The 25,313-nt window shown below is 40.6% G+C and overlaps 1 protein-coding gene across 1 annotated transcript in view; it reads right to left on the bottom strand.

Annotated features, from left to right (window-relative positions):
- corin (corin, serine peptidase) overlaps window positions 1–25,313 on the bottom strand; it is a 184,216-nt gene that overhangs the window by 51,509 nt on the left and 107,394 nt on the right. Inside the window, exons 6-14 of the mRNA XM_068007804.1 lie at window positions 21,852–21,959; window positions 19,558–19,668; window positions 13,505–13,627; window positions 12,460–12,567; window positions 11,887–12,118; window positions 11,047–11,192; window positions 8,154–8,261; window positions 2,229–2,342; window positions 944–1,054 (exon numbers count right to left, since the gene is read on the bottom strand). Of these exons, the coding sequence (XP_067863905.1) occupies window positions 944–1,054; window positions 2,229–2,342; window positions 8,154–8,261; window positions 11,047–11,192; window positions 11,887–12,118; window positions 12,460–12,567; window positions 13,505–13,627; window positions 19,558–19,668; window positions 21,852–21,959 (1,161 nt within the window). The remainder of the gene's footprint in view (window positions 1–943; window positions 1,055–2,228; window positions 2,343–8,153; window positions 8,262–11,046; window positions 11,193–11,886; window positions 12,119–12,459; window positions 12,568–13,504; window positions 13,628–19,557; window positions 19,669–21,851; window positions 21,960–25,313) is intronic.

Here is a 25,313-nt window from a genome sequence, read left to right as displayed (position 1 = left end):
CCCTGTAAATTTGTTCCTCTATATCCTTCCCACTAGTTGGTGGCCTATAGAATATACTCAGTAGTGTAATGGCACCTCTACTGTTTTTAACTCTAACCAAATAGATTCTTTTCTTGACCCTCTCCAGGACATCCTCTCTCTCCAGCACTGCAATATTCTCCTTAATCAATACTGCTCCCCCTCCTTTCTTTCCTTCCCTATCTTTCCTGAATACCTTGTATCCAGGAATATTTAGTACCCAATCCTGCCCTTTTTTGAGCCAGGTCTCTGTTATCGCCACGACAACATATTCCCATTTGACTATTTGCACCTGCAGCTCGCCAACCTTATTTACCACGCTTCATGTGTTTACACACGTGCGCTGTAAACCTATCTTAGACCTTCTTGTATTCTCTCTTAATCTGATCCCACCTAATACTGTACTATTTCTTACTCTAGTGCTATATTTCTCTCCCAATCCTTTGTGCACCTTGTTTCTCCTTTTCAATACATTTTAAGAACAATTAAATTCTATTAATTTGACTCAGATTCTTCACTGCAATATATTGTAAGATGGCTTTTGAAGACAATTTTAGTACATTGCATTGGCATGACAGTGATGTTGTCGTAGCACTGAGCAGACTGCTAATGCTTTTCTACAGGAACGAATATTTTCTAGTAGCTAGCTAGTTACAAGAGTGGCATTGGCTGGCCATGGGGCTGAGAACATTCTTCTTTCTCAGAACTTCAAAGTCAAGCAGTTTCAGCAGAAATGGTGCACCAGGTTAACAAGTTAATAGTGCATTAATAATCAAAGGATTGAACAGAGCAATGATAGCAGAGTCACCAGTCCAAAATTCAGCAATTATTAGTACTTGGAGCCTAGATCACTGAAGCAGGGTCAGGTAGCTCATGAGTTACGGTTACCATCCCAATCAGCCAAAGGTTACTGTGTAACACTCACCACAGTTCCATTCATCCGAGCCATCAGGACAATCTCTCCTCCCATCACACCAAATGTGACGGAACACGCAGGCATGGTTAGTGCAGACCACCTCATTATCTTTACAGGATGCTGGAAAAAGGAAAAGACAAGGAATCAGAACTATCTTTCTCGTAAGGCTGTTTCTTGTATTAAAAATAAACTAAGCCTAACTCACTAAGGCAATATTACAATACCACAAGAAAATTCATCTTAAAGAGACTGACTATTGTTTAATTCAAAAATTTCTCAAGTATAACTGACTCAGAAAAAAAATTAATTCTTCTAAGTGTAAAAACAGATTATAAATTTTAAGGTACCATGAGTTTGGTTGCATCAACTTGGTTTTCTTTTGAATTCTACAAATTATGTATTACAGTATGTTTAATCCAAAACAAATTTTGTAAGACACCCACTTAAAAGAGAGCATAAACATACAAGTGTATGTTGTCACACTCTGCTGTAAAGTATTCTGACCATTTCCCATAAGGTATTGGCATGTTCTCAGAGACTGACCTGGTTGGAAGATCAACAGTCAGTCTTGCACTCCAGCCTAATATTTAGGAGTGGCTGGTTCTTTGAAAGTAAATGGATATATTTGTTTATCTCTCGCAGTAAGTGCAGTACTGCTTTCTCCATTAAAAAAATAACTTGAAGCTCTGAAAATATGTTCTGAATTAAGTTATTGTTCTTGGTTGGATTATTTAATCACTATGAAAATATGGCATTAAACAAATCACAATAGGACATGTTTAATGAAAAAAAAAAATCCCCAAGCATATAAATACAGTAAGCAAATGCTGCACATTGAGTGGTGAATTATGGAAACCCATTCACTCCTGAAAAAGAGCTCAGTCACACTTCTGTTTGTCACTAATGATTTATGGGCATACCACACTCTTGAAACAGCCCAGTAATTTATAGCTACTGGAAGGATAGCCTCTATGTTCATATAATGGAACCTTTTGATTTTGTTTTGTGCACATGCCCCCAAATCCCTGGTCTGATATGGAACACCATGTCTTAAAGGCACGTTGTTGTGGAAGAAGCACATTCCCATAATGCATAATGCTAAGTATGCTCAGTGGTTTGAGTAGCTGCAGGGTTACATTAATATTTACCAGTCAGTATATTTAGCTGTGTAGGTTTGGAACAGAAAGGAGGTTTCAAAAGCAAAGCATTACTAGCCACTTTAAAAAAGACATGCTCTGAAGCAAAACATTTCAATTTGGCAATTGAAAAATGCATAAAGCCAATGATAAATTACAGCAATTCTTTTCATCTGCTTTGTCAGCACAGTCCTGGAAACCATCACAGATCATTGTATGCTTGATACAGGTCTTGTCAGTAGGGCATTCCCAGAGGCCTCTCTCACTACAACCTAAGAACAAAGGAAAAGAAGTCAAGAAGTCTAAAGAGCGATAAGTAGATTAATTTTCCATGAAAATCGATATCCAATGAACAGGAGCATCAAATAAATCAATTTGCTTTATTATAGTTGGCAAAAATTATTTATATAATGTTTACGGAATGATCCTTTTGTTATCTTTTCAGAAATGTGTGTTAAGATTTGTTTTCCATGGCCAAAGTATTCTGAGGTCAATCTTAATGCCACAGGCTAAGAGCTCAGTGGCGTAATCTGATGGCAACAGGCCTATCGGATCACAGAATCTCTTCAAAGGAGGCATCTGCTAAATCTCAAGGCCAGGCTGACTGGCAAAGATAGCTCATGTGTTGGCCTAGAACTGGACCCAAGAATATCCTCCTCTTGTTCTCCAGTATTTGCTCACTGCTGTCACCCAGTAGAGCTAGAGACAGAGAATGACAGCAGGGATACCTGTCCTGGTTTACCTTAGGTACAGGAATATTCAAATTCCTCAACATGAAAAAGCAATATTGATCCCTATCTGAAGTCAAGGTGTGAAAACAACCCAAATCCTAATAGAGTCCCTTGTGCTGCTTATTGAAACCCAATTCCATCCTAAGGAATAAAAACAGAAAATGCTGGGAACACTCAGCAAGTCAGGCAGCATCTGTGGAGAGAGAAACAGAGTTAACATTTCAGGTCAATGACTTATCATCAGACCTTTCATTCTGTTTCTTTCTCCACTGATGCTGCCTCACCTGCTGAGTATTTCCAGCATTTTCTGTTCTTATTTCGGATTTCCAGCATAAGCAGTATTTTGTTTTTGTTTTCTATCCTTGGGAACCCTTCCAGTCATATAAATTGGGGCTGCTAGGCAGATGGTATCTGCTTCTTCAATAGAAAACTGCAGGGTCACACCATAAAACTAGTTGTAATGCACTTTCTGCATTTAGAATTTAGCATTAAACGCTTTTCAAAGTAACTCACCTTTCGATCTGTACTATATCCATGAAACAATGCTACGGTGGTATTAGAGATGACCATACAAACTATATACTGGCCTAATACCATAAAGTTACCCTTTCCCTCCCTATCTCTCCACCTCCCACTCTTCCTTAAAACCCACCTTTTTGATCAAGCTTTTAGTCACCCCTCCTAATATCTCCTTCTTTGGCTCGGCGTCAATTTTTTAGTGCATTTTTTAGAAACATTATTTGAAGTTGTTACCTGCAGAATTGCATTTTATCCGAGGTTAAACATTGTTTTATAGGTAGCAAAACTACAAGCACTACATGAATCTATGGAAGAAAACATCATTTTGAATTGTTACTTCAATCTGTTGTAGTGAAGTCAAATGGACTACTGAGTGGCACAATCTGTTGTAACCATGTTAGATTGGCTCTGCTATAAAAAGGCCAGATGCCATGAGAATACTAGATTACACTAATGGTTTTAGAAGCTTGCTTCTTGCATATTTATAGAACAACAAAATCTGATAAAAAGTGATATTTCTAGCTACATAAAACCTAACTAAACTGAGTTACTAACAGAAGCACTGAAAGTGGACATCAGTGAAATTAAAAAGATTTGAAGAATGATAGCTACTGTAGTGGGTGTACGTGACAGAAAGTTCAATGTATCGTGAGTGGGCTGGGTAAATTGCTGCCTGTCTATCAGAATACATTAAAACTCATTTTTATACAATGCTGACATATACAATTCAGTGTCTGATTTATATATTTTAAAACATAATTTAATATATTTTGAAAACAATGCTGGGTGGGGGGGGGGGTTGATTTCTGCCTGGAACAGGTGTGAAATCAGTAGTGCCTGAAGCCAGTGTCGGGAGACTCGATCCATTTTCAAGTTCGGGCCTCGTTTGAATGCAGCCGGCAAGCTGCGGGCGTTAAAATGGCAATCTGCTGCAACTCGCTGGTTGTGGGAGGGCGGGAAATCAGTAGGCTCCGATGTTGACTAATGGAGGAAAATCAGATGAGTTGTTTGACAGCGTGTGCTCCGACCCGCCCTATTGTCCGCTATTCGCTGGGCGATCCGACTGTGTCTAAGTGCAAAACTTGGAAAATCACCACGATGGCATTCAAATAATCAATTTAATATAAATGATATATGGATATAAGGCACAAATATTGCATGATAATGAATCCCCTTCTCCTTCAAAAAGATTTAATTAATATGATAAATCAGATGTGATACCACTTTCATCATAATCATCAATTCTACCATATATGTTAATACAGCCAAATTTGAATTTTTCATCCAACCTTGGGATGAAATAAGCACTGCTTGCAACCTTATCAGTACATTGTGAGACTGACTGATAAACCATTAGAGACAGGATTTACCCTTTAACATAGCTAGAGTCATTAATTCCCAGAATTTGCAACTCCCAGAATAGGCAGTGACCTGAAACCTGGCAGTTCCTGAAAGTCTTCCCCTCAGTTCTACCACCATACGACTGACAAATATAAATTTCTCCATTAAGACATTTTTATAATGTATTTGTGCCAGAAAGCTTTTAAAGCAAATTTAATCTGTACTTCTTCCCATGATAACATTATCTGAAAAGAAATTGTAACATAAACAGTTTATCTTTAAATGGAGATTTTAAAGGAGATATGGAAAAGAGCAAAAGGATTCATTTTGTATCCCATGAGTACATAGACCTGATAACTCATGGACAACTTTATCATAAGTGAGTTATACTCAGTGCCACAAGTGGCTTGTAAATCATATCTGCAGGTATTTGTCACAAATCCTGTTTATGCCATATTAGGTTTAAGTAATTAACCATTTGGGCATTGCAGATAAGTTTACACATCTGGTGTTCTCTGGTTTCAGGGACATCTCTTTTAGTATTCCACGTTCTCCTTTTGAAGTACAAAATCACCAAGGATTGATCCTATCGCAATATGACCTAGCTAGGTCAGTCTTTTAACTGGGTAAGAAAGCATCTTTAGGCCAGTTTTTTAAGCCTGTGGAAGCTCAATTATTCTAAACTTTCTCCCACCTCCACACTGAAGGATAGAAGCCAGAAAAAGAAATTGAAGAATCCAGGTCAGTATAGGGTTTTAAACTTATTGGAGTAAAAATTACACTTCTGCACTTGCCAGTTGCAACTTTCTGCCAATGGACAGGAAATCGCGGACTGCCGAACACAGAAGTAGAATTTTTATCACAACGTTTTAGAGAAGGTTGGAAAAGACAGATTTGGTTAAAATTTTGTTCTTAATGTTGATTTTCGCTCAGCGTTAATAAAGTTATTTCTGATGTTTCAGGGAATAGAATTTCCGCAGGGTTTCTCCGGAATTTCCACCAATCTTTCGTTGAAGTTATGGCGGGCGTTCGGGAGAACCCGCATGGAAATTCTATCCCAGTATCTTCTGTACAAGTGTAGCATTATTTTCAATGTTGCTACATGAGCTGAAAACAAACAAAACTAGTTGACCCAGGGAGATAGTTGAAGCTGCTGGCAGTATAAAGCTGCTTTCACTTCGGCCTCAGAGGAATGCTCGTACTGCTGGTTCCTGATACATGAGTTTCCAGTTCATGCCGGCAACCCTAATGTAAATTCACTAAGACCCTAAGACCTTCAAACCAGTTAAACCTATTTTGTCCAAACTTGTAGTATCGATCATAAATATTTGGGTTTCATTTTCTTTGACTATACCACCCCTTTTGGGAGGAGAAGAGGGCACCTCTCTTTCTCATTCCTCAGTTAGGTCTCGCTCAGTCCGAGGCCTAACATTAAACATGCTGGAAGATTTTCAAAGCTTTTCTGCCCCCTTTAAATAATGCTTCTCCTCTTTTGATGCTGCAGCACTGCCAACCTCTTCCTCACCTGCAGTGGTGGGCTTCCTTTTTGGTGGCCGGAATCCCAGTAGGAGCCAGCCCTGCATGCTTAAACAGCCCTGACCTAGGAAGCTGGGTGGGGGTCACAGCAGGGTCAGGCAGAAGTCCTGTCCTGGCCCTTCTCTGGCAGCGAACCTGCTCCTGAGGAAAATCCAGCCCTTACCGTCATATGCAAATGTTGTTCTTTTTATCTTTAACTGCCTGATAGGCATACAAATCAAGGGAATCCCAAACCATTTACTAACCAATCTAAATGTTCTCTTCTAGCATTTTATGAGATAAAATATGATACCAAATGGCAATGTTATGGTCCTGACCAGTAATGCAATGGCACATGCAGATTCAAGCCCGGCTCCATTAGTTTCTACTCTGAGTCATAGTGAGCAAGGAGGTGCCAAGCAGAGGCTGTGATGTCTCTCAACACGAGAGAGAAACTTAGAACAGAAACGTATGCCTGAACGGTCCTGATACCTTCTAGCTACTGTCTTCAGGGCCATAGATGACAGCCTGGAAGCAGGCCGTGTGCCCACCCTATTGGCTGCAGCATATCAAGCCAGATGAATGAAGAACAAAAGGAGAAAAGTTACAGAAAAAGAGCGAAAAACTTACTCAGAAAAATGCTCCTGTGAAAAGAACAATTAAAAAGCGCTACCGGACGCCATGGTTGATTTCTGTAGGAATGGCAACATCAGTGTACTATTATCTTGTTAAAAATGCAATCATAATTATTGCTGGAAAATGCTGGATTGTGGAGAATGACAATGCAAAAAACTGTGGAGTCAAATTGATTCAACTAGTTTCTAAAACTGACTGCTTCATGCGTCAGACTCCTAATATACTGCCTGCATTAGAAAGCAGACAACCTTGTGTACTGATTGTTACTAGGAGCTACTTGTTTGTTGATTGTTCTGGTGCTTACATTATCAACAATGCCCTGCCAAGTTATCAGTTTAGTGACACCAGTGTAACACAGATTAACTATGTGAATTCTGCTTCTGCAGAAGCATCCCCATTTACAATAAACGTTTTACAGGTCAAATGGAGATTCATTTTTTTTTTAAATGTTGTGCTCATCAGGTGAGGGATGCTAGTGCTGCGGAATAGAACTCTTCCCATTTCGGGCACCCAGAGTCAGCATCAAGCACATCCAGGTCAGGTATAGCACAGGCAGATGCAAAGTAAAGCTCCCTCCACTCTGCCCCAACACCACACCTCAGCTACCATCACAGAGGAGCAGCCTCTGCTGCAGCAGTGTGACATTTTTCCATTTCCCACACCCGCCATCCAGTGATCTCCCTGAGTGTGATTGCCAATTAGTGCCGAATTAGGGAGAGTTTTGTGCTGCAGGTCCATGCTCACTAGGAACTATTGTAAACAATTTTACAACACCAAGTTATAGTCCAGCAATTTTATTTTAAATTCACAAGCTTTCGGAGGCTTCCTCCTTCGTCAGGTGAACGATGTGAAAATGAAATCCTCAAAATGAAATCGCATTTATAATTCACAGAACAATGCTTGGTGAGTACAATGCTTTGTGAATTATAAATGCGATTTCATTTCGAGGATTTCATTTTCACATCGTTCACCTGACGAAGGAGGAAGCCTCCGAAAGCTTGTGAATTTAAAATAAAATTGCTGGACTATAACTTGGTGTTGTAAAATTGTTTACAATTGTCAACCCCAGTCCATCACCGGCATCTCCACATCACTAGGAACTAGATTAAGACTGCCCAATCTCAATTCACATAGGAAACCCCTACAGACAGCAGACAGAGAAGACTTTCACCCTATCAGTCTGGACTGGATTTCAACTTGGGTCATGGAGATGAACACCAGTGTCTGTATCCAGTTCCTCCTAATATCATATTTCATGTACAGCCCTTGCAAAAATGTTGTTGTACTCTGCTGGGAATTGTGACAAAGGACCTTCACAGGAGGGATTTAAGTAACACCTACCACATTCTTCCTCATCACTGAAATCGTCACAGTCTGGTCGTCCATCACACCTTTTTGATGCCAAGACACATCTCCCTGACTTGCACTTGAAATGACTTGGGGAGCACTCTGTCAACAGAATATTAAATCATTCTGTAAATGCACTTTCATTACATCAGATGAGCACGGTTATACTTGGAACGCCTGATAGTCTTTAGATGCAGGTAGGCAGGTAGATTATTTCTACCCATTATAATACCACATTAATTCATATTAAATTAAACTGTTGGAAATTAACACTTGTTGTGAATTAATAGTTAAATGGGGGGAGTATAAACAGTGGGGAGGTAATTACATCAAATCACAATATGGAGCAAGACCTACTTCTCTCTTAGGTTTGTTTGAGGCTGCAAGGTATGAAGCTCACAATAATTTCATTTGTAGCAGAATGTCTGAATCATTTCATTGCATGTATTCACTGAGTAGTTCAAGGCCTCCTGGTGCCTACACTGAATCAAAGCCACCTCAATATAAAACCCAGGGGGTTGCATTCAGTTCAGGTCACTGTGATCTGAATTGGTAGTGATCGCAGCAGTTTATCAAAAACAACTAGGGCATATATAAATTCTAAACACATCAAAGTACCTACAAGCCCCTTCAAACATAAATATGACAACTTGCTGCAGAAAATAACCAGACAGATTTCTGGAAGTTATTTGAAGCCTTTCTGACAACCAATCCAAGATCAGGAATTTGTCTTTAGAATTTTTAAGTGGCTGCTGAATGTTCACCTACTTCCACCTCTGTTACATCGCCTGTCTCCACCCGTGCCTCAGCCCATCTGTTGCTGAAACCCTCATCCATGCTTTTGTCACCTCCAGACTCAGCTATTCCAATACTCTTCTGGCCGGCCTCAGATCCTCCACCCTCCATGAACTTCAGCTCATCCAAACCCTCCTTTCCTCAACCTAACTCGCACCATGTCCCGCTAGCCCGCTAATATGTAGACAGTTCTAGTCTCCATATTATAAAAGGATATAAAGGCATTGGAGAAGGTTCAAAAAAGATTCACATGGGTGATACCAGAACTAAGATGTTATACCTTTCAGGAAAGACCGAACTGGATGGGGCTTTTTACTCTAGAAAACAGAAGGCTGAGGGAGGAACTGCTAGAGGTCTTTAAGATAATCAAAGGGTTTGATAGGGTAGACATGGAGAAAATGTTTCCACTTGTGGATGAGTCCAAAACTAGAGGTCATCAATATAACATTGTCACTAATAAATCCAATAGGAAATTCAGGAGAAACTTCTTTAACCAAAGAGTGTTAAGGACATGGAATGTGCTACCACAAGGAGTAGTTGAGGCAAATAGCATAGATACATTTAAGGGGAAGCTAGATAAGCACATGAGGGAGAAAGGGATAAAGGGTAAGCTGATAGGGTTACATGCAGTAGGGAGGGAGGAGGCTTGTGTGGAGCATAAATGCCAGCATCGACCAGTTAGGCCGGATGCCCTGTTTCTGTGCTGTAGACTTGATGTAACTCGTTGCAACCCAACACCCCCGGGTTCGCTGACCTATTTTGGTTCCCAGTCCCACCAATTTAAAATTCTCATCCTCCTGTTCAAATCGCTTCATGGCCTCACCCCTCTTGATTTCTGTGACCTCCTCCAGTCCAACAACCCTCCAAGAACTCTGCGTTCCTCCAACAATTGCTTCTTGTGCATCCCCCACTCCTTTCGCCTCACGATTGGCACTTGTGCCTTCGGTCATTTAGGCCTTAAACTCTGGAATTCCCTCCCTGATCCTCTCCACCTCTCTCTACTGCTTAAAAACCACCTCTTTGACCTAGCTTTTAGTCACCCCTTCTAATATCTTCTTCTCAACTACTCCTTGTGGTAGCGCGTTCCATGTTCTTAACACTCTTTGGTTAAAGAAGTTTCTCCTGAATTCCCTATTGGATTTGTTAGTGACTATTTTATATTGATGACCTCTAGTTTTGGACTCCCCCACAAGTGGAAACATTTTCTCCATGTCTACCCTATCAAACCCTATCATTATCTTAAAGACCTCTATCAGGTCTTCCCTCAGCCTTCTGTTTTCTAGAGAAAAGCACCCCAGCCTGTTCAGCCTTTCCTGATAAGTATATTTTCTCACTACTGTGAAGTGCTTGGGATATTTTAGTATGTTAAAGGCACCATACAAAAACAAGTTATTGTTGTTTTGTTCAAACGATGCAACTACCAAGCTTAAGACAAATGTCCAAGGTGAACAAAAGCTTCTTTGTGCATTTTAGAAATGTAAATTGTTCTTGTTGCTGTTGTAAGTTGTACAAGATCCCAAGATTGGTCCATATTATTGCTGAATTGATTGACCCCAGCTGGGGCTATCATATGCCTGGGTTAGATACAGGAAAATAAGCCAGGGTTCGAACTTTTGATTCCACCATGTGACCTCCAGTGGAAAGCGTGGACGTTGGTGACACTCGGGTAAATTTTCGTCTTCACTACTTGGGTGGTAATCTGGGGGAGCAGACTGCCTGCCCGCTACAGAATCTGTCTAATTTTCATTCCATTGTAATCAAAGGAATGAAAATCGAACGGGTTCTATAACGGGGAGGGGGGTGTGGGTATGTGCTCAGACAGATTAAGTGGTGAAGATGAAAATTTACCCGTTACTGTTTAAACTTACAGATAAAGAATTGCTACTTGGGGGAAGTACTGAGGTCAGCTGATACCCAAGGAAATTTCCCCCCCCCCATTAAGAGTCAGCTTCTTCAGGAGAGAAAAAAATATATATATATATACACATATATGTTTTATATATATACAGTTGTGACTGAGACTAATAAAAGTAGAATTGTAGTAAAGCTAAAACTTAATGTTAATTTAAAAGCCTACAAGGTCAATGCTAACCTTCTACATTCTCATCAGGCATCAGGCATGTCTTGTTGTCAGAGGTTTCCCTGGGAAACTGTCTGCAGTCTGTGTCCTCTGGCCACTGCAGTCCAACCATGCTTAGTACTGTCTCACAGTGCTCCTTGGAGTCTTCACACAGGGACCTTATTAGAATAATAAAACAAAAATATTAACCATTAATTCAAATGTTATAAAACAGGAGAATAGCTAACTGATTACAAATAAAATGTGATTTTTCAATGAAAAATAATGGAGGAGATACAAATTTAACACCAAATGAGGCTGTGCGTTTTTTTCCTGTTACTAGTTGAATTAAATGGCTCCCAAAGGCTTGACGTAGATATAATGTAATGGATAATAGGAACAGAACATTTGGTTAATCAAGCCTCTTCTGCCACTTTGTTAGTCATGACAGCCCTTCCTTTTCTTCATATCCCTTAACACCCTTACTTCCCATGTGTCTATATGCCTCAATTGATGATGATGAAAATTAAAGGCATGTAGAAATGTTTTACTATGGAATCTTCTGGTATCAATCAAAATGATTTTGCTGATGCAATAAATGCTAGGAGCATCCATGTTGTTTTATTCACCCCAGCATTTCGCACAGACCATTAATGACTGTACTGTGGCAATCTTGGACTGTAGTTGTGAGAAAAACATCTGGTGAAACCTACAAAATAAAAAAGGTACAAAGCCTGCCACATTTACACTGCAACCTAATCTTATTGGATTATCACAGGACTTTTTTGCTAAGATTCTTGACTGAAATAATGCTCTCCATCAGTCATACGTTCCAATAAATATTTTTTAAATAGAGAAGGCACTCTGCATTACCTGCATGGTGGGACCCGCTGATTAGTCTCATAGTCACACTTTGGTACAAGTATGGTGCATGCAAAGAACATGAGGTACTTGTAACAATTGGTCTGAACGAGTGTTGGAAAGAGTGAAAATTCCCAGCTGATGGATGCCTCCTTCTGGTTTCGGTGGCCCAGGTAGTTAGGATAGATGGTGGAATTGTACGGCTGATTCATACAGAGCTCAAGAGTTATGGGCTCACATTTACCTGGAAGAGGGAAGAACATTTAAATGGATTTTCTTTCAAGATACTCAAGTTTTAAATTGTTGATTTTGGCAAAATGGATGTAGACTAAATGTTCAACATACTGACTGAATTTTGTTTGCAAGATAAAAATAAAACAAGTCATGCCACCTCTAAAATGAAACAAGGTTCTGTAGTGCTTTATTACAACATTGTGTGATGCACTGGTGTGGTGCAAGGTACAAATTTTGCAAACTTTATTTGTAATTGTGGTCAAAAGTAAGTAAACTTTGGTTGTGTGGTGTACCACTGAGATCTATGCATCATTCAGAATAATTTGATCCAACAGCACTGGTCTAACTTACTGCAGTTTATTCTACTGTTTTGAGCTGCGCAACTAGAGCTTCCATTGCACATGTCAGTACAGGAATTTTCAGCACAGGATAACTCCCCTTCCTTACAAGGACTCTGATCTGCTGGAGCAAACAGAAAACACAGATGTGATTGCTGTTTTTAATTTTCCTCCTGCTGTTTTTAATTCTCCTCCTTCCCAAAGTAAGTCCTTGTGCACCCTTTATCAGGAGGTCAAGTTGGTCCAGCCCATCCATAGTCCATGCTGTACTTTGGTCAACCAATCTCAAGGCAACCTTTAGCAGCAGAGGAAAGGATCCCTGTTTTCCCCTGGTCATTTCAAGTGGCTTTCCAGGGTTGGGCAGCTTAATATAGCGGGATAATCTGAAACGCTGTCGGCACACGGGAACATTTTGATAAAAGGTGAGTCAGGAACCTAGCCTGGGAATGTTTGATATTGACATTTGGTGCAAAAAAGCACTAAAACTTCCCATCTTAATATGCACAAAAATTCCTAGCAAATTCTAACTTTGAAAATAAGACATTTACACTGTCTAAATTATAGGAGATAATTAATAGATTAATATTCCCAATAGTGCAATATACTAAATCATAACAGAAACAGGTTTCCGTAGAAAACAATTGGAAAAAAATGTTTTTTTACCATACTTAGTAGGTCCAATATTTTAGGGTTTTTTTGTTATTTAGGAAAAATTATAAAGGTAAAAACATTAATTGTTTTAGTTAACTCTGGGGGTTTGTTTAATCTCCCTTGTGAGGGCACAAAAGAATTTTACACAAATGTATTAACCAGTGCACCAACAGAGCAAATTAAAGCCCTGAAGTCAACTAAAATTACTTTTTCCACAATCATTAAAGTCTCTCCTGCACAGATGATAATCAGTTTAGTTGGCTTTAGAAACAATTACATTTCATTGCAGAACCATTTAATTTGTCAGGATTAAATTCTGGTTTACTGCTTGATTGAATTCATACTTTCAAGTTGTGGGAATTCCATCTTTATCAATTATTTGTAGTGAAATAAGAAGAATTACAAACCATGAGATTTGGAACAGTTTAGTTCATCACTCCAGTCTTCACAGTCATTTTCGCCATCACAGTGGAAAATGCTTGGAATACATCGGCCATTACCGCATTCCATCAGACCCTGGCTCTTGCAAGCTAGAAAACAATTTTAATTATTTTAAAATGCTAAAATATTATGTTAAAATTAAGTTATTATTAACAACATGTAAAGGCCCTTTGTTCCAATGTGAAATAGAGTGAGAATTGAACTCCTGCATGAATATGAATGAGGTCTCACAATATTGAACAAGTATTTACTGTGATACAGGAAGTATATACCGTGCTGAAGGAAATCCCAGGACATAAGAGACACTGTTGATAACCTTACTGAAGCAAAGATCCATTGGAGCTAGATGACTGATAGGACAGTAGGGAACGATCATGGACTCTTGATGTGGGCGAGGCTGAAATGTACAGCTTGCCTGGTTAGATCATTTCAAAGGGAATTCAGAACTATTTCTTAAAGGAATAAAGAACTCCAGGATAAAGAACTACAAGAAAAGGGAATTGGTACTGAAAATAATTTATACAGCTCAAGGTGGATAAACCACCAAGTCCTGATAACATGCACCCTAGGATGTTGAAAGAAGTCAGACAGAAGATAGCAGAGGCTCCGGCCGCAATTTTTCAATCCTCCTTAAATATGTAAATTGTGCCATAGGACTGGAGAGTAGTTAATGTAACATCCTTGTTCAAGGATAAATTGGGTAACTATAGAGCACTGAGTCTAATTTAAGTTGTGGACAAATAGATGTAATAAATACATCTATTAAGTTGTAGATAAAATTAGTGAGCATTTAGAAATGAATGGATTTGTTAAAGGCAAGTGGTGCTTCACAAATTTTATAGAGCTTTTTGAAGAACTAACTAATTGGAGAGATAAATGCAGTAGATGTAGTACATATGAATTTCCAGAAAGTTTTTGATAAGATGTCTCCCAAAAGGCTTGTTGGAAAAACTCAGGCATGTGGTATAAGATGAAATGGAGCAGCGAGAGAGAAAGTTGGTTGATGGACAGGAAACAAAGAGTTAGGGTAAATAGGTATTATTTGGAATGGAGAAGGACCAGAAGTGATGTAGCTCAGGGGTCAGTGCTAGGTCTACTTTTGTACTTAGTACATATAGATGACTTGGACTTGGACATAGTGAGTACAATATCGAAATTTGCTGACAACATAAAGGTAAGGAGTTCAGTAAACAATGAGGAGGTCTGTAAATGACTTCAGGGTGACAGACAGGTTAGCAGAATGGGTAGACAGGTGGCAGATGCAATTTAATGTGGATAAGTGTGAGATAATACATTTTGGTAGGAAAAACAAGGAATAGGAGTTTACACTCAGGAAAAATACTGGAATGTGTGGACCAACAAAGAGATCTAGGAGTTCAAATACATAATTCCCTCAGAGTGTGATTGCCATTTAAAAAAAGGCCAACAGCATTTTCATAAATGAGGGCATACAGTACAGGAATAAAGAAGTAATGATAAATTTGTAGAAAATATTGGTTAATCAAAGTTAGAATATTGTGTGTAGTTTTGGGTGCCCCATTATAGAAAGGACATGAAAGCCATAGAAAGTGTGCAGTGTAGATTCAAAAGGATGATGACAAGGATGGAAAAATATAGTTATCAGGACAGTCTTGAGGTATTGGGACTATTTCCATTGGAGCAGAGAAGGCTAAGAGGCGATTTATTAGAGGTTTTAAAATTATGAAGAGTTTTGATAGAGTGAGTATGGAAAGACTATTTTCTCTGGTCCACGTCAAGGGGTTATCATTAAAATTGTCACTAAGAGAGTATGGAATGAGGTTAGAAGAAATTTCTTTGCACAGAGAGCTTTTGGACATGGGACACTCTTACATAGGGAATTGTTTAAGCAGCGAGCAGTACATCTTTAAAGAAAAAATGGAGTAATATTTGAAGCATAGGAAGATATAGGGCTATAGGGAGAGAGTGAGGCCATGAGATTAGTTCTGGATTTGTCTAGCAGGGTCAGCACAGATATGATGAGCCAAATGGCCTCCTTCAATCCTTCTAAGGACCTCATTCTCAGTAGTTATTGGAAAGACAGCCAGAGTATAATTGTAAAAGTCAATTATTACACTTCTTATCATTTACTACAAGCTGGTTAATCTTTCAATCAAGGCGGCCATTGTCACTATAATTCCAAGGTTAGGCCCTGAAGTATGATGTGTCTGTGTCTCATCTCAGCTTCCTAATCCTCCTTACTTCCAGGTCATAACCTTCATTGGGGGGACAGTCACCTAATGGTGAGTGTTTTTCAAAAAGTATAATTTGAAAGTAATAACGGGCTGCTTTTTCTAATCCTGAAATACTTTTTTTATTTTTCTGTTGTTGAGCAGGGCTCCAGCCTTAAATATAACAGGTGAATAGTTTTAAAAGTCAAGTATCATTAGATTTTATTCAGGTACATATGATAGTGCAGCTGTTGTCAGTGCCTTTCACAGACTTTATATGCAGAATTATATAGACGGAAGAGGGTCACAGTAGAAATAACATATTAACAGGAATCTGTTCTAGCTGCAAAGTTAGCATCAACTATTTCTCTTTTTTTTAAAAAAAGTGTCACCTACTTCAGTAATGGATGGGCCCTGTATCACCGTTTACAAACACTCTTAGCAAAGTTCTTAGCAAAATGTTTAAACATGGTGAAAAGTAGACAGAATGCTTATTGTAAAATGGTGGCTGACTGGGAATGTCTGCCATTCTATTTACTATGACTGAACAAGCAGCCAGAATATGACTTGCTTAGTGTTTGATGCCTGCTTCTATTTGCTTTAATTGCTTAGACTCAAAATGTGCAACTCAAACCACAACCACTATGTTCAGCAAAGTGCTGCTGCTCACTTAACTGCTGCTAAAAAAAAAACACCCAGCAGCAAACTGAGCTTGGATCTTTTGGTAGCATTCTCGCCTTTGAGTCAGAGGTTGGGAGTTCAAGCCCTAGCCTAGGATATGATTACATAAGGGCTGGTTTTATGAAACGGGACTCCCAATGGGGAGCCTTGTCCATTGTGAGCACATATTGAGAATGAGGCTTTGCGCCAGGAGCCTGACTTCACAAAATGTGGGACACATTTGAATATCTCATGTTTTTAAAGAAACCTTTTGAAGTTTTTAGGCATTTTAGGGTATATAGAAATGTACTGACTAAAGTGTAGTGGGTGAAGGAGATTATTACTATATAAAAAGGGCTTACTTCGAATGTCCTTTGCATTGCTGAAGATTTACTTTTGTAATGTTGGATTGATGTCCTGGAGCATTTGTACATTACCTTTACTGGTTAGGGAGAGATTTTACTGAGCTTTCTCTTCTTGGAAGTTTTGCCTGTGGTTATTTCAACACTGTCAGGAGCTTAATTAAGTTCATAGTTTATTGGAAGGCATGGGCTCATTGGCCGTTTCACATTTCATACCTTCATGTTCTTAACACACAAAAAGCGATGAAATGATGGAAGAGTACATTATCATTACATTTAACTTTGCATCAGGTACAAAAACTTAAATTTATGACAGTTATATTGACAGCTCCATAAAGTAGGCAAATTAAACACACCTCCTAAATGATTCTACTTGTGTATAATAGAAACACTATAGGATTCGTCAGAAATCCTCTTCTGCAGCAGATGCAGAACATAAGAGTCCCTTGAGTGCCTTGTGGGTAAAGGCAATGGCTAATGTAATTTTATGCCATTCAGATCAGAAATTCCAGATTTCATTCCTGGTCTGTTCAGTTAAGTTAGTTGATCTCTGCTGGGGCATCAGTCAGGACATTACAATTGATTAGGGAAAGAGAAAATTGGCCTCCTGATTACTATTCAGTGACTCCTGCTAAAAAGCATAGCCTTGAAATTCCTATTAAGCGGGACCCAGGTCTGCCAAGTCTCCACCCCGTTTTACAAACGCCAAAAATTCCGCAGGAAGTTGGGGCAGGCGGTTCTTGTGCCCGCCCATCCTCCGTGGTGACAACACTGGAAAAGGTAGAACTCGCAGGATAGCTTCAGGCGTTCTAAATCCCACTAGTTCACCTCAGTTGCCCCCGACACATATTCAGGCGTACTATACATACCAGAACTAAATCCTGTTTAAAAGTCAATTTCTGTGCGCTAATTGATTGTCACTAGGTAAGCGGCAAATTTAAATTCTCCTTTCAAATTTAGCCAGCTCAGCCAGCTCTGAGATGCTGCAGCAAGCTGATGGAATAAATGTCCTCACCCTTGTTGGGATGGACACCAATGTTGTACCAAAATGGTGCAGGTGCCAACCTAATATATGGCTATACGGCAGGATTTTGGATACTGCTGGAACCGATTGGCAGGCAGAAGTTCTTCCCCATCACACTTTCAGCAGTGCTGTGACCCACCAGAAATGTTGGGGCTTATGTGTCAAGAAAGGACTTGGTTTTGGTGCTCTCCATAGCCAGCTGACACTCACTAATTAGGTTTACACATGAAGAAGGGCAGCTTGATCAAGGTCCATGTAGAATCATACCCCAGCCTTTAGAACAGATGATGAGAAAATCAGGAAAAAATACAGAATATAGACCCCTTGAAAAAAAAACTATGCAGGTAACTCTTCTTTAACCCAATTGATGAGACCCTGGTCCACTCTTCCATCACCCCCAACACCCACTTACCTTTCCACGACACCTTCCCGTGTGAGCGCAGGAGGTGCAACACCTGCCCTTTCACCTCCTCCCTTCCCACCGTCCAAGGCCCCAAACACTCCTTCCAGGTGAAACAGCGAATTACTTGTATTTCTTTCAATTTAGTATACTGTATTCGCTGCTCACAATGCGCTCTCCTCTACGCTGGGGAGACCAAACGCAGATTGGGTGATCGCTTGCCATTTTAATTCTCCATCCCACTCCCACTCTGACCTCGGCCTCCGACACTGTTCCAATGAAGCTCAACGTAAGCTCGAGGAACAGCACCTCATCTTTCGATTAGGCACTTTACAACCTTCTGGACTCAATATTGATTTTAATAACTTCAGATAATAACCACTGCTCCCATTTTTTCAGACAGCAGGTGCTGGTAATGGTTCTGATGGGGCCATTTACAGCTCCTCTAGACCCATCTTTTGTTTCTTTACTTGTCCCATTACCACCCTCCTTTTGCCTTGCACCATCATCCCTTTTGTCATTTAATCACTTCTGCTCTCCATCCTATCACAGACCTTTTGTTCTTTCCTCCCCTCCCCTTCCTTTCCCTCGTCCCTGGCTCTGTACTTGCTTAAAAACTGTTAAATCTTTAACTTCTTCCAGTTTTGACGAAAGGTCATCGACCTGAAATATTAACTCTGTTTCTTTCTCCACAGATGCTGTCTGACTTGCTGAGTATTTCCAGCACTTTCCAGTTTTATTTCAGATTTCCAGCATCCACAGTATTTTGCTTTTGATGACTTATTGTCTGGGTCTAATGTAATAAGCAGTCATTTTTGTTTTAATTAATTGATACACATCTGGCTTTTGTTTCCAGCATTTTGTTTAGAATTGACATCTATGTGCTTGCACTTTCTAGCAGGAATCAGAGGATAATAATCAGCTCAGCATTTTGTTTATAATATGGTATCTGATTAATCAGCGAGCACACACAGATGTATTATACATTAATATGTATTGTACATTAGACCCGGACAGTAAGCCATCAGTCGGGTTAAAGAAGAACTTGCTGGATAGTTTTTTTTTGGGGGTGGGGGGGGGGATCTATGTTGTGTATCTTTTCCCAATTTTTGGACACATGTTCACAGAACATGATTACAGATTTAATCTGCATTAATATTGTGCTGCATGACTACAGAAAGTAGGCCAAAGCATTGCCTACACAATAAGTTAGTTATATAGTCTTGTTCCTTATTTAACATTTTCATGTGAAACAGTCGAAGTACACAAATCCTTCCTTATGTACCACTAGGGACCATAAGGGTTCCGGATATGTTTCCCAGTCTATTCCCAAGTTCTAGTCTTATTGATAAGCTGTAATGTTCATTGTGAATTGATGACTTACAGCAGTTAACCTCATCAGACTTGTCTGTGCAGTCGTGGTCCCCATCACAAATCCAGGTCTTCAGGATACACCTGCCGTCTCCACATCTGAAATGGAGCTGTGGGTTGCACTCTGTAGGGCAGCAAGTAGTTCAAGATAGTTAAGAAACTGTAACACAGGTCATTGCAAATTAACCTGGAGCAAAAGCAGAGCCCTATTCAAGCCAGATTACTTAATGCAAGCTATCTTGTTTAGTGTCAAATCTTTCCAGAGTTTAAATCATATGCCCAATTTGCCGAATGACATGCACTGCCTCCATTTCCTCTCCTGAAATACTCACTCTTGCTATATTACTGCCCCATTGATGCCAGCACTATTCCTGTATGTCATCCAAGTGGCAATTCTTCAAATATAAGCCAAAATAGTAAGGGCCGGCAGGCTATTTGACCATTGAGAGCATCCTGTTCAGAATTGACACCTATATAACTTGCACTTTCCAGTAGGAGTAGGAGAACAGTAATCAGCTCACGATGGCACTAAGCTGTACAATTCAGAAGGTCCCAGGTTATCCCTGTTCTGTGCTGAGTTAGCTGAGCTCAGCTGAGACAGGAGTAGGCGTGCTACAGTTGCCCACAGTGTCCTTAAGCTAGAGAAAAGGAAATAAGCTTTTACCCACTATGCCACCACGGGAATGCATGTCACACATTTAATGAACTTAAACAAGGCCTAGATCGGTAAATTCATACAGAAGCATAGAAACGCCATTTGACCCATTGTATCTGTGCTAATGCGTCAACTGAAGCTATGTGCCCCAGTCCCATTTCCCTGTTCTTTTCCCATATACTTTTATATTTTTCCTTTTCAAATACTTATCCGATACCCTTTTAAATGATTGTAAACAATTTTACAACACCAAGTTATAGTCCAACAAATTTATTTTAAATTTCACAAGCTTTCGGAGGCTTCCTCCTTCCTCAGGTGAACGGTGTGGAAATTTCCAACAACATTCACCTGAGGAAGGAGGAAGCCTCCGAAAGCTTGTGAAATTTAAAATAAATTTGTTGGACTATAACTTGGTGTTGTAAAATTGTTTACAATTGTCAACCCCAGTCCATCACCGGCATCTCCACATCATAGCTTTTAAATTATGTTATAGTCTCTACCCCAATTGTCATTTTTGGTAAAGCATCCCATATTCTAATAACCCTTTGTGTGAGCAACCTCTTTTAACTTCCCCTTTTCATTCTTCAAGATGGTTAATTTATACCCCCTGTTACTGATTCGATCCATATTGACATATATTGACTGGCCCACTATCATAACATCAAATGGGAGAACTGTGTCATGAGGAAAAAAATCTGAAATCCTTTAAGCAAACTTTTAACTAAACTCTTGTTCAGAGTTTGGTTTGCATCTTTTTTTTTGAAGTGAAAATAAATTTAGTTACAAGTTGCATTGCTCTACAGTAGACTAGCAAGTGATACAGAATATCTGGCAGAATGGTTTTGTTGATGAGTAAATTGCTGATGTTTCTCATTTTTAGAACAGACTGGCGATTCCTTTAATTCTCTGTATTTTGAAAGTTGCAATGGTTTGTTAGTTCTCAGATATTTTAAGGTCAACTGATTCTTTGTAGATTCAGTGCTGAGCATTAGATAGTAACTGAGATTGTAGCTGAATTCATGCACTGATAATAGAGTTCCTATAAACAACTTTCTGAGAGTGTACTGATATGTACAATTTTTTATCAAGCCCTTTCATTGTACCTTCTATCAAAATCTAATGTAACGGTTACAGCAGCTTAAAGAGGAAGGCCTAGAAATTTGGCCACACTGTGCCCATTTTGCGAGCAGTAAATGGCCTCCGATACCTTTAATATGACAGGCAGGAAGCACACACTTGTTGTGAGCCAGAAATTGGTAAAGGCCAAAAATTCGATGTGCAGTGCCCATGCCTGAAGCAGGCATTAGACCCTTTGCATATTCAAATAAGGGGCCGAGCACCTGTTTGAGGCCCCCACCGCTATAGTGGTCAGCACTGAGGGAGCTGAGGTCAACACCGGCTGCACTGAAGCAAACCAGGTCTACTTGTGGCCTAACAGCCGGTTCTCAAAGTAAGGTCAGGCTGAACAGCCTGTTTTTGCTATGCAATGCAGTAATTTGATGTAATTCCCCTACAAAGTACTATGACCTTTAGCAACAACCTGTTGGAACCTGCAGTCTATATAACAGTTCAAACATCATTGACACCAGTCAAATTAATTGATATTGGATTTCTATTTCAAAATATAACTTTAGGTCTCGAGTTGTACTTACCACAGCTCAGTTCATCACTCAGGTCCCCACAGTCATCGTAACCGTCACATGTGTTATTATGGTGGATGCACTTGCCAGTGCCACAGTGAAACTGCCCTTCACTACAGGCTGCAACAGAAAAACAAAGATATAACCAGGGATAAAATGGGCGGAAAAATGTCCAATATGGCGGACGGTGTGCACATTCTGAGCCGGAAGTACACCGCCTGCCATATTGGCATAGGCATCATATGAGGTGTCCAGGCCCCATGCCTGAAACAGGTATTAGACCATTTGCATATGCAAATAGAGGGTCTAATGCCTATTTGAAGACCCATTATAAAATTGGGCTGCCCTGAACACAACTGCTTTCAGGAAAATGTGGTCTGTATGCGGCCTAAATGGTAATTTTAAAAAAAAGTTATCTGTATGTGGAGCAGGAGTGCTCCTCCTGGCTCCACACTAAAATCACGAGCTGTTGCCGGCGACTGCTCAATCCCTTCCTGCTTTCCGCCAACTTCCCGTCCATTTTGATTGGGAAGTTAGCAAGCAGCATGTTAATGAGGCCCAGCTATTAAAATCGCCCAAGCATTCCTACTACAACTCCCGGACGGGCCGGCCGCTCATTTTGCAGCTTTCCCGCCTGGGAGTTAAAATCGAGCCCTGAATGTCAGCCTAAAACACTGATGATTGACTGTATGAATAATGGCCACTTTGTTGAGGTCCTGGAGAATGCCCAAAGTCTCAGTTTGGATAATGGGGGTGTTAATGGTGATCATTTAACCCAGCATTCCTCATGTGACTTATACAACTCTGTTCAGTGGCTGGGGCCTCAGACTCTTAGCTGATTGCAAGTAAGTGGCACAAACGGGCAAACCAAAACACGCTCAAAATTTCAATGCCACATACTTTGGTAATCCCTAAGTATTAAGCTGTTATCTTACTACATCTTGAATAGTTTAGAACTAAAACAAAACCCAAAAATGTCACGCACTGGATTTTACGTGATAACCAAGGTCAGATAACCAATAAAATATATATTTATGAGAAACTCAGTGTGAGCAACTTTGGGTAATAATACTTAAATGAGGGTTGTAAAAAGTGTAAAATAAAAACTGAATATGCTGGGAACACTCAGCCGGTCAGGCAGCATCTATGGAGAGAGAAACAGAGTTAACGTTTAAGGTCGGTAACTCTATGGCCCCGATATTTACGGGGAGGGAGCGGGGGCGCCTGTCAGCGGCCGGGAAACTCGGAAATACCGGTAAGGCGGAGGTCCTGCTGAATTTAACAGCAGGACCTCATTAGAAGTTTTTTACTCAGTTTCCCATCCGGCAGCCGGACAGATTGAGAGGCTGGCCGCTGCTGGGCATCGCCGTCTGCAGTAAAGGCAGCAGCCGGGGACCGGAGAGGAGGGAGGTATCGCAGGTGTGGGGGAGAGGGGGGGATTGGGAGAGATTGGATCGTGGGGGTGAAGGAGATCTGATCGTGGGGGGAGGAGAGAGGTTGGATCATTGGGGGGGGGAGTGGTCGGATCGGAATGGGGGGTGAGATCGGATCGTGGGGGGGAGAGGGATTGGATCGTGGGGGAGGAAGAGATTGGATCGCGGGGGGAGGTGGGTGAGATCAGATCGTGGGGGGGGAAAGAGATTGGATCGTGGGGGAGGGGGTCAGCAGATTGTGGCAGGATTGCTTGAGGGGCCAGGGGGAAAGCACTCCTGCTCCTCCTGGCTCACAAGCAGTACTGGAAAAGCATTAACCTGCTTGAGTCGGCTGCTCCCGCCTCCCTTCAGCTGCCGGGTTTCCCGAGCCCTGGGAAACCCCTGCTGGAGGCATTAATTTCAAATTGCTGAAAAAATCTGAGGAACGGAGCCTCATTCAAATATTGGCCCAGAATTTGCTCTAAAACTAACGGCGAGCCTAATAGCGTTCACTGTTATCTCAGTGCAAATGGTAGAGGGAATTCCGGCGACCGCACATGTGCAGTTAAATGAGAAAATCCAGAGGTTCCTCTATCAGATGCCCTGCTGCTCCAGATCTTGCCGGCTGACTCACCGTTGAAATGGCTGCAACAGCGCAAAATGTACGTCCAGCTTTTTTAGTCTAACCAAAATTTCAACAGCGTGGTAAAATCTTAATGATTGCCAAACAACCTCTCTGGCACTGAAAATTTACTTTATTTTAATTGTTGTTGGATATTTTTATATTTTAACTTTTTCTTTCTGTCTCATAGACATAGAAACATCTAAAATAGGAGCAAGATTAGGCCATTCGGCCCTTCGGGCCTGCTCCGCCATTCAAAATTATCATGGCTGATCGTCTAACTCAGTACCCTCTTCCCGCTTTTTCCCCATATCCCTTGATCCCTTTAGCATTAAGAAATATATCTATCTCCTTCTTGAATACATCTAATGACTTGGCCTCCACTGTCTTCTGTGGTAGAGAATTCCACAGGTTCACCACCCTCTGAGTGAAGAAATTTCTCCTCATCTCGGTTCTAAATGGCATACCCATATCCTGAGACTGTGACCCCTGGTTCTGGACTCCCCAGCCATCGGGATCATCCTCCCTGCATCTAGTCTGTCTAGTCCTGTTAGAATTTTATATGTTTCGATGAGATCACCTCTCATTCTTCTAAACTCCAGTGAATGTAGGCCTAGTCGACCCAATCTCTCCTCATACGTCAATCCTGCCATCCCAGGAATCAGTCTGGTAAACCTTCGTTGCACTCCCTCCATGGAAAGGGCATCCTTCCTCAGATAAGGAGACCAAAACTGCACACAATACTCCAGATGTGGTCTCACCAAGGTCCTGTATAACTGCAGTAAGACATCCCTGCTCCTGTACTCAAATCCTCTTGCAATGAAGGCCAACATACCATTCGCCTTCCTAACTGCTTGCTGCACCTGAATGCTCGCTTTCAGCGACTGGTGTACAAGGACGCCCTGGTCTCATTGCACCTCCCCTTTTCCCAATCTATCACCATTCAGATAATAATCTGCCTTTCTGTTTTTACAACCAAAGTGGATAACCTCACATTTATCCACGTTATACTGCATCTGCCATGTTCTTGCCCACTCACCCAACTTGTTTAAATCACATCGGAGCCTCTTTGCACCCTCCTCACAGCTCATATTCCACCCCAGCTTTGTGATGTCTGCAAACTTGGAAATATTACATCTAGTTCCCTCATCCAAATCATTGATATATATTGTGAATAGCTGGGGCCCAAGCACTGATCCCTGCGGTACCCCACTAGTCACTGCCAGCCACCCGGAAAAAGACCCAGTTTATTCCTACTCTCTGTTTCCTGTCGGTCAACCAATTCTCAATCCATGCCAGTATATTCCCCCCAATCACATGTGCTTTAATTTTGCACACTAACCTCTTGTGTGGGACCTTATCTTTTATCTCTGTCTTTTAATTCAATATCTCTTACTCTCTCTTTATTTCGCTTTCTGTAACTGTTCCCATTTGTAGAAG

Source organism: Heptranchias perlo, chromosome 1 (genome assembly GCF_035084215.1).
Source record: "Heptranchias perlo isolate sHepPer1 chromosome 1, sHepPer1.hap1, whole genome shotgun sequence".
Lineage (NCBI taxonomy): Eukaryota > Metazoa > Chordata > Chondrichthyes > Hexanchiformes > Hexanchidae > Heptranchias > Heptranchias perlo.
Note: the sequence above shows the minus strand (reverse complement) of the source record. Positions and strands in the feature narration are given on the sequence as shown.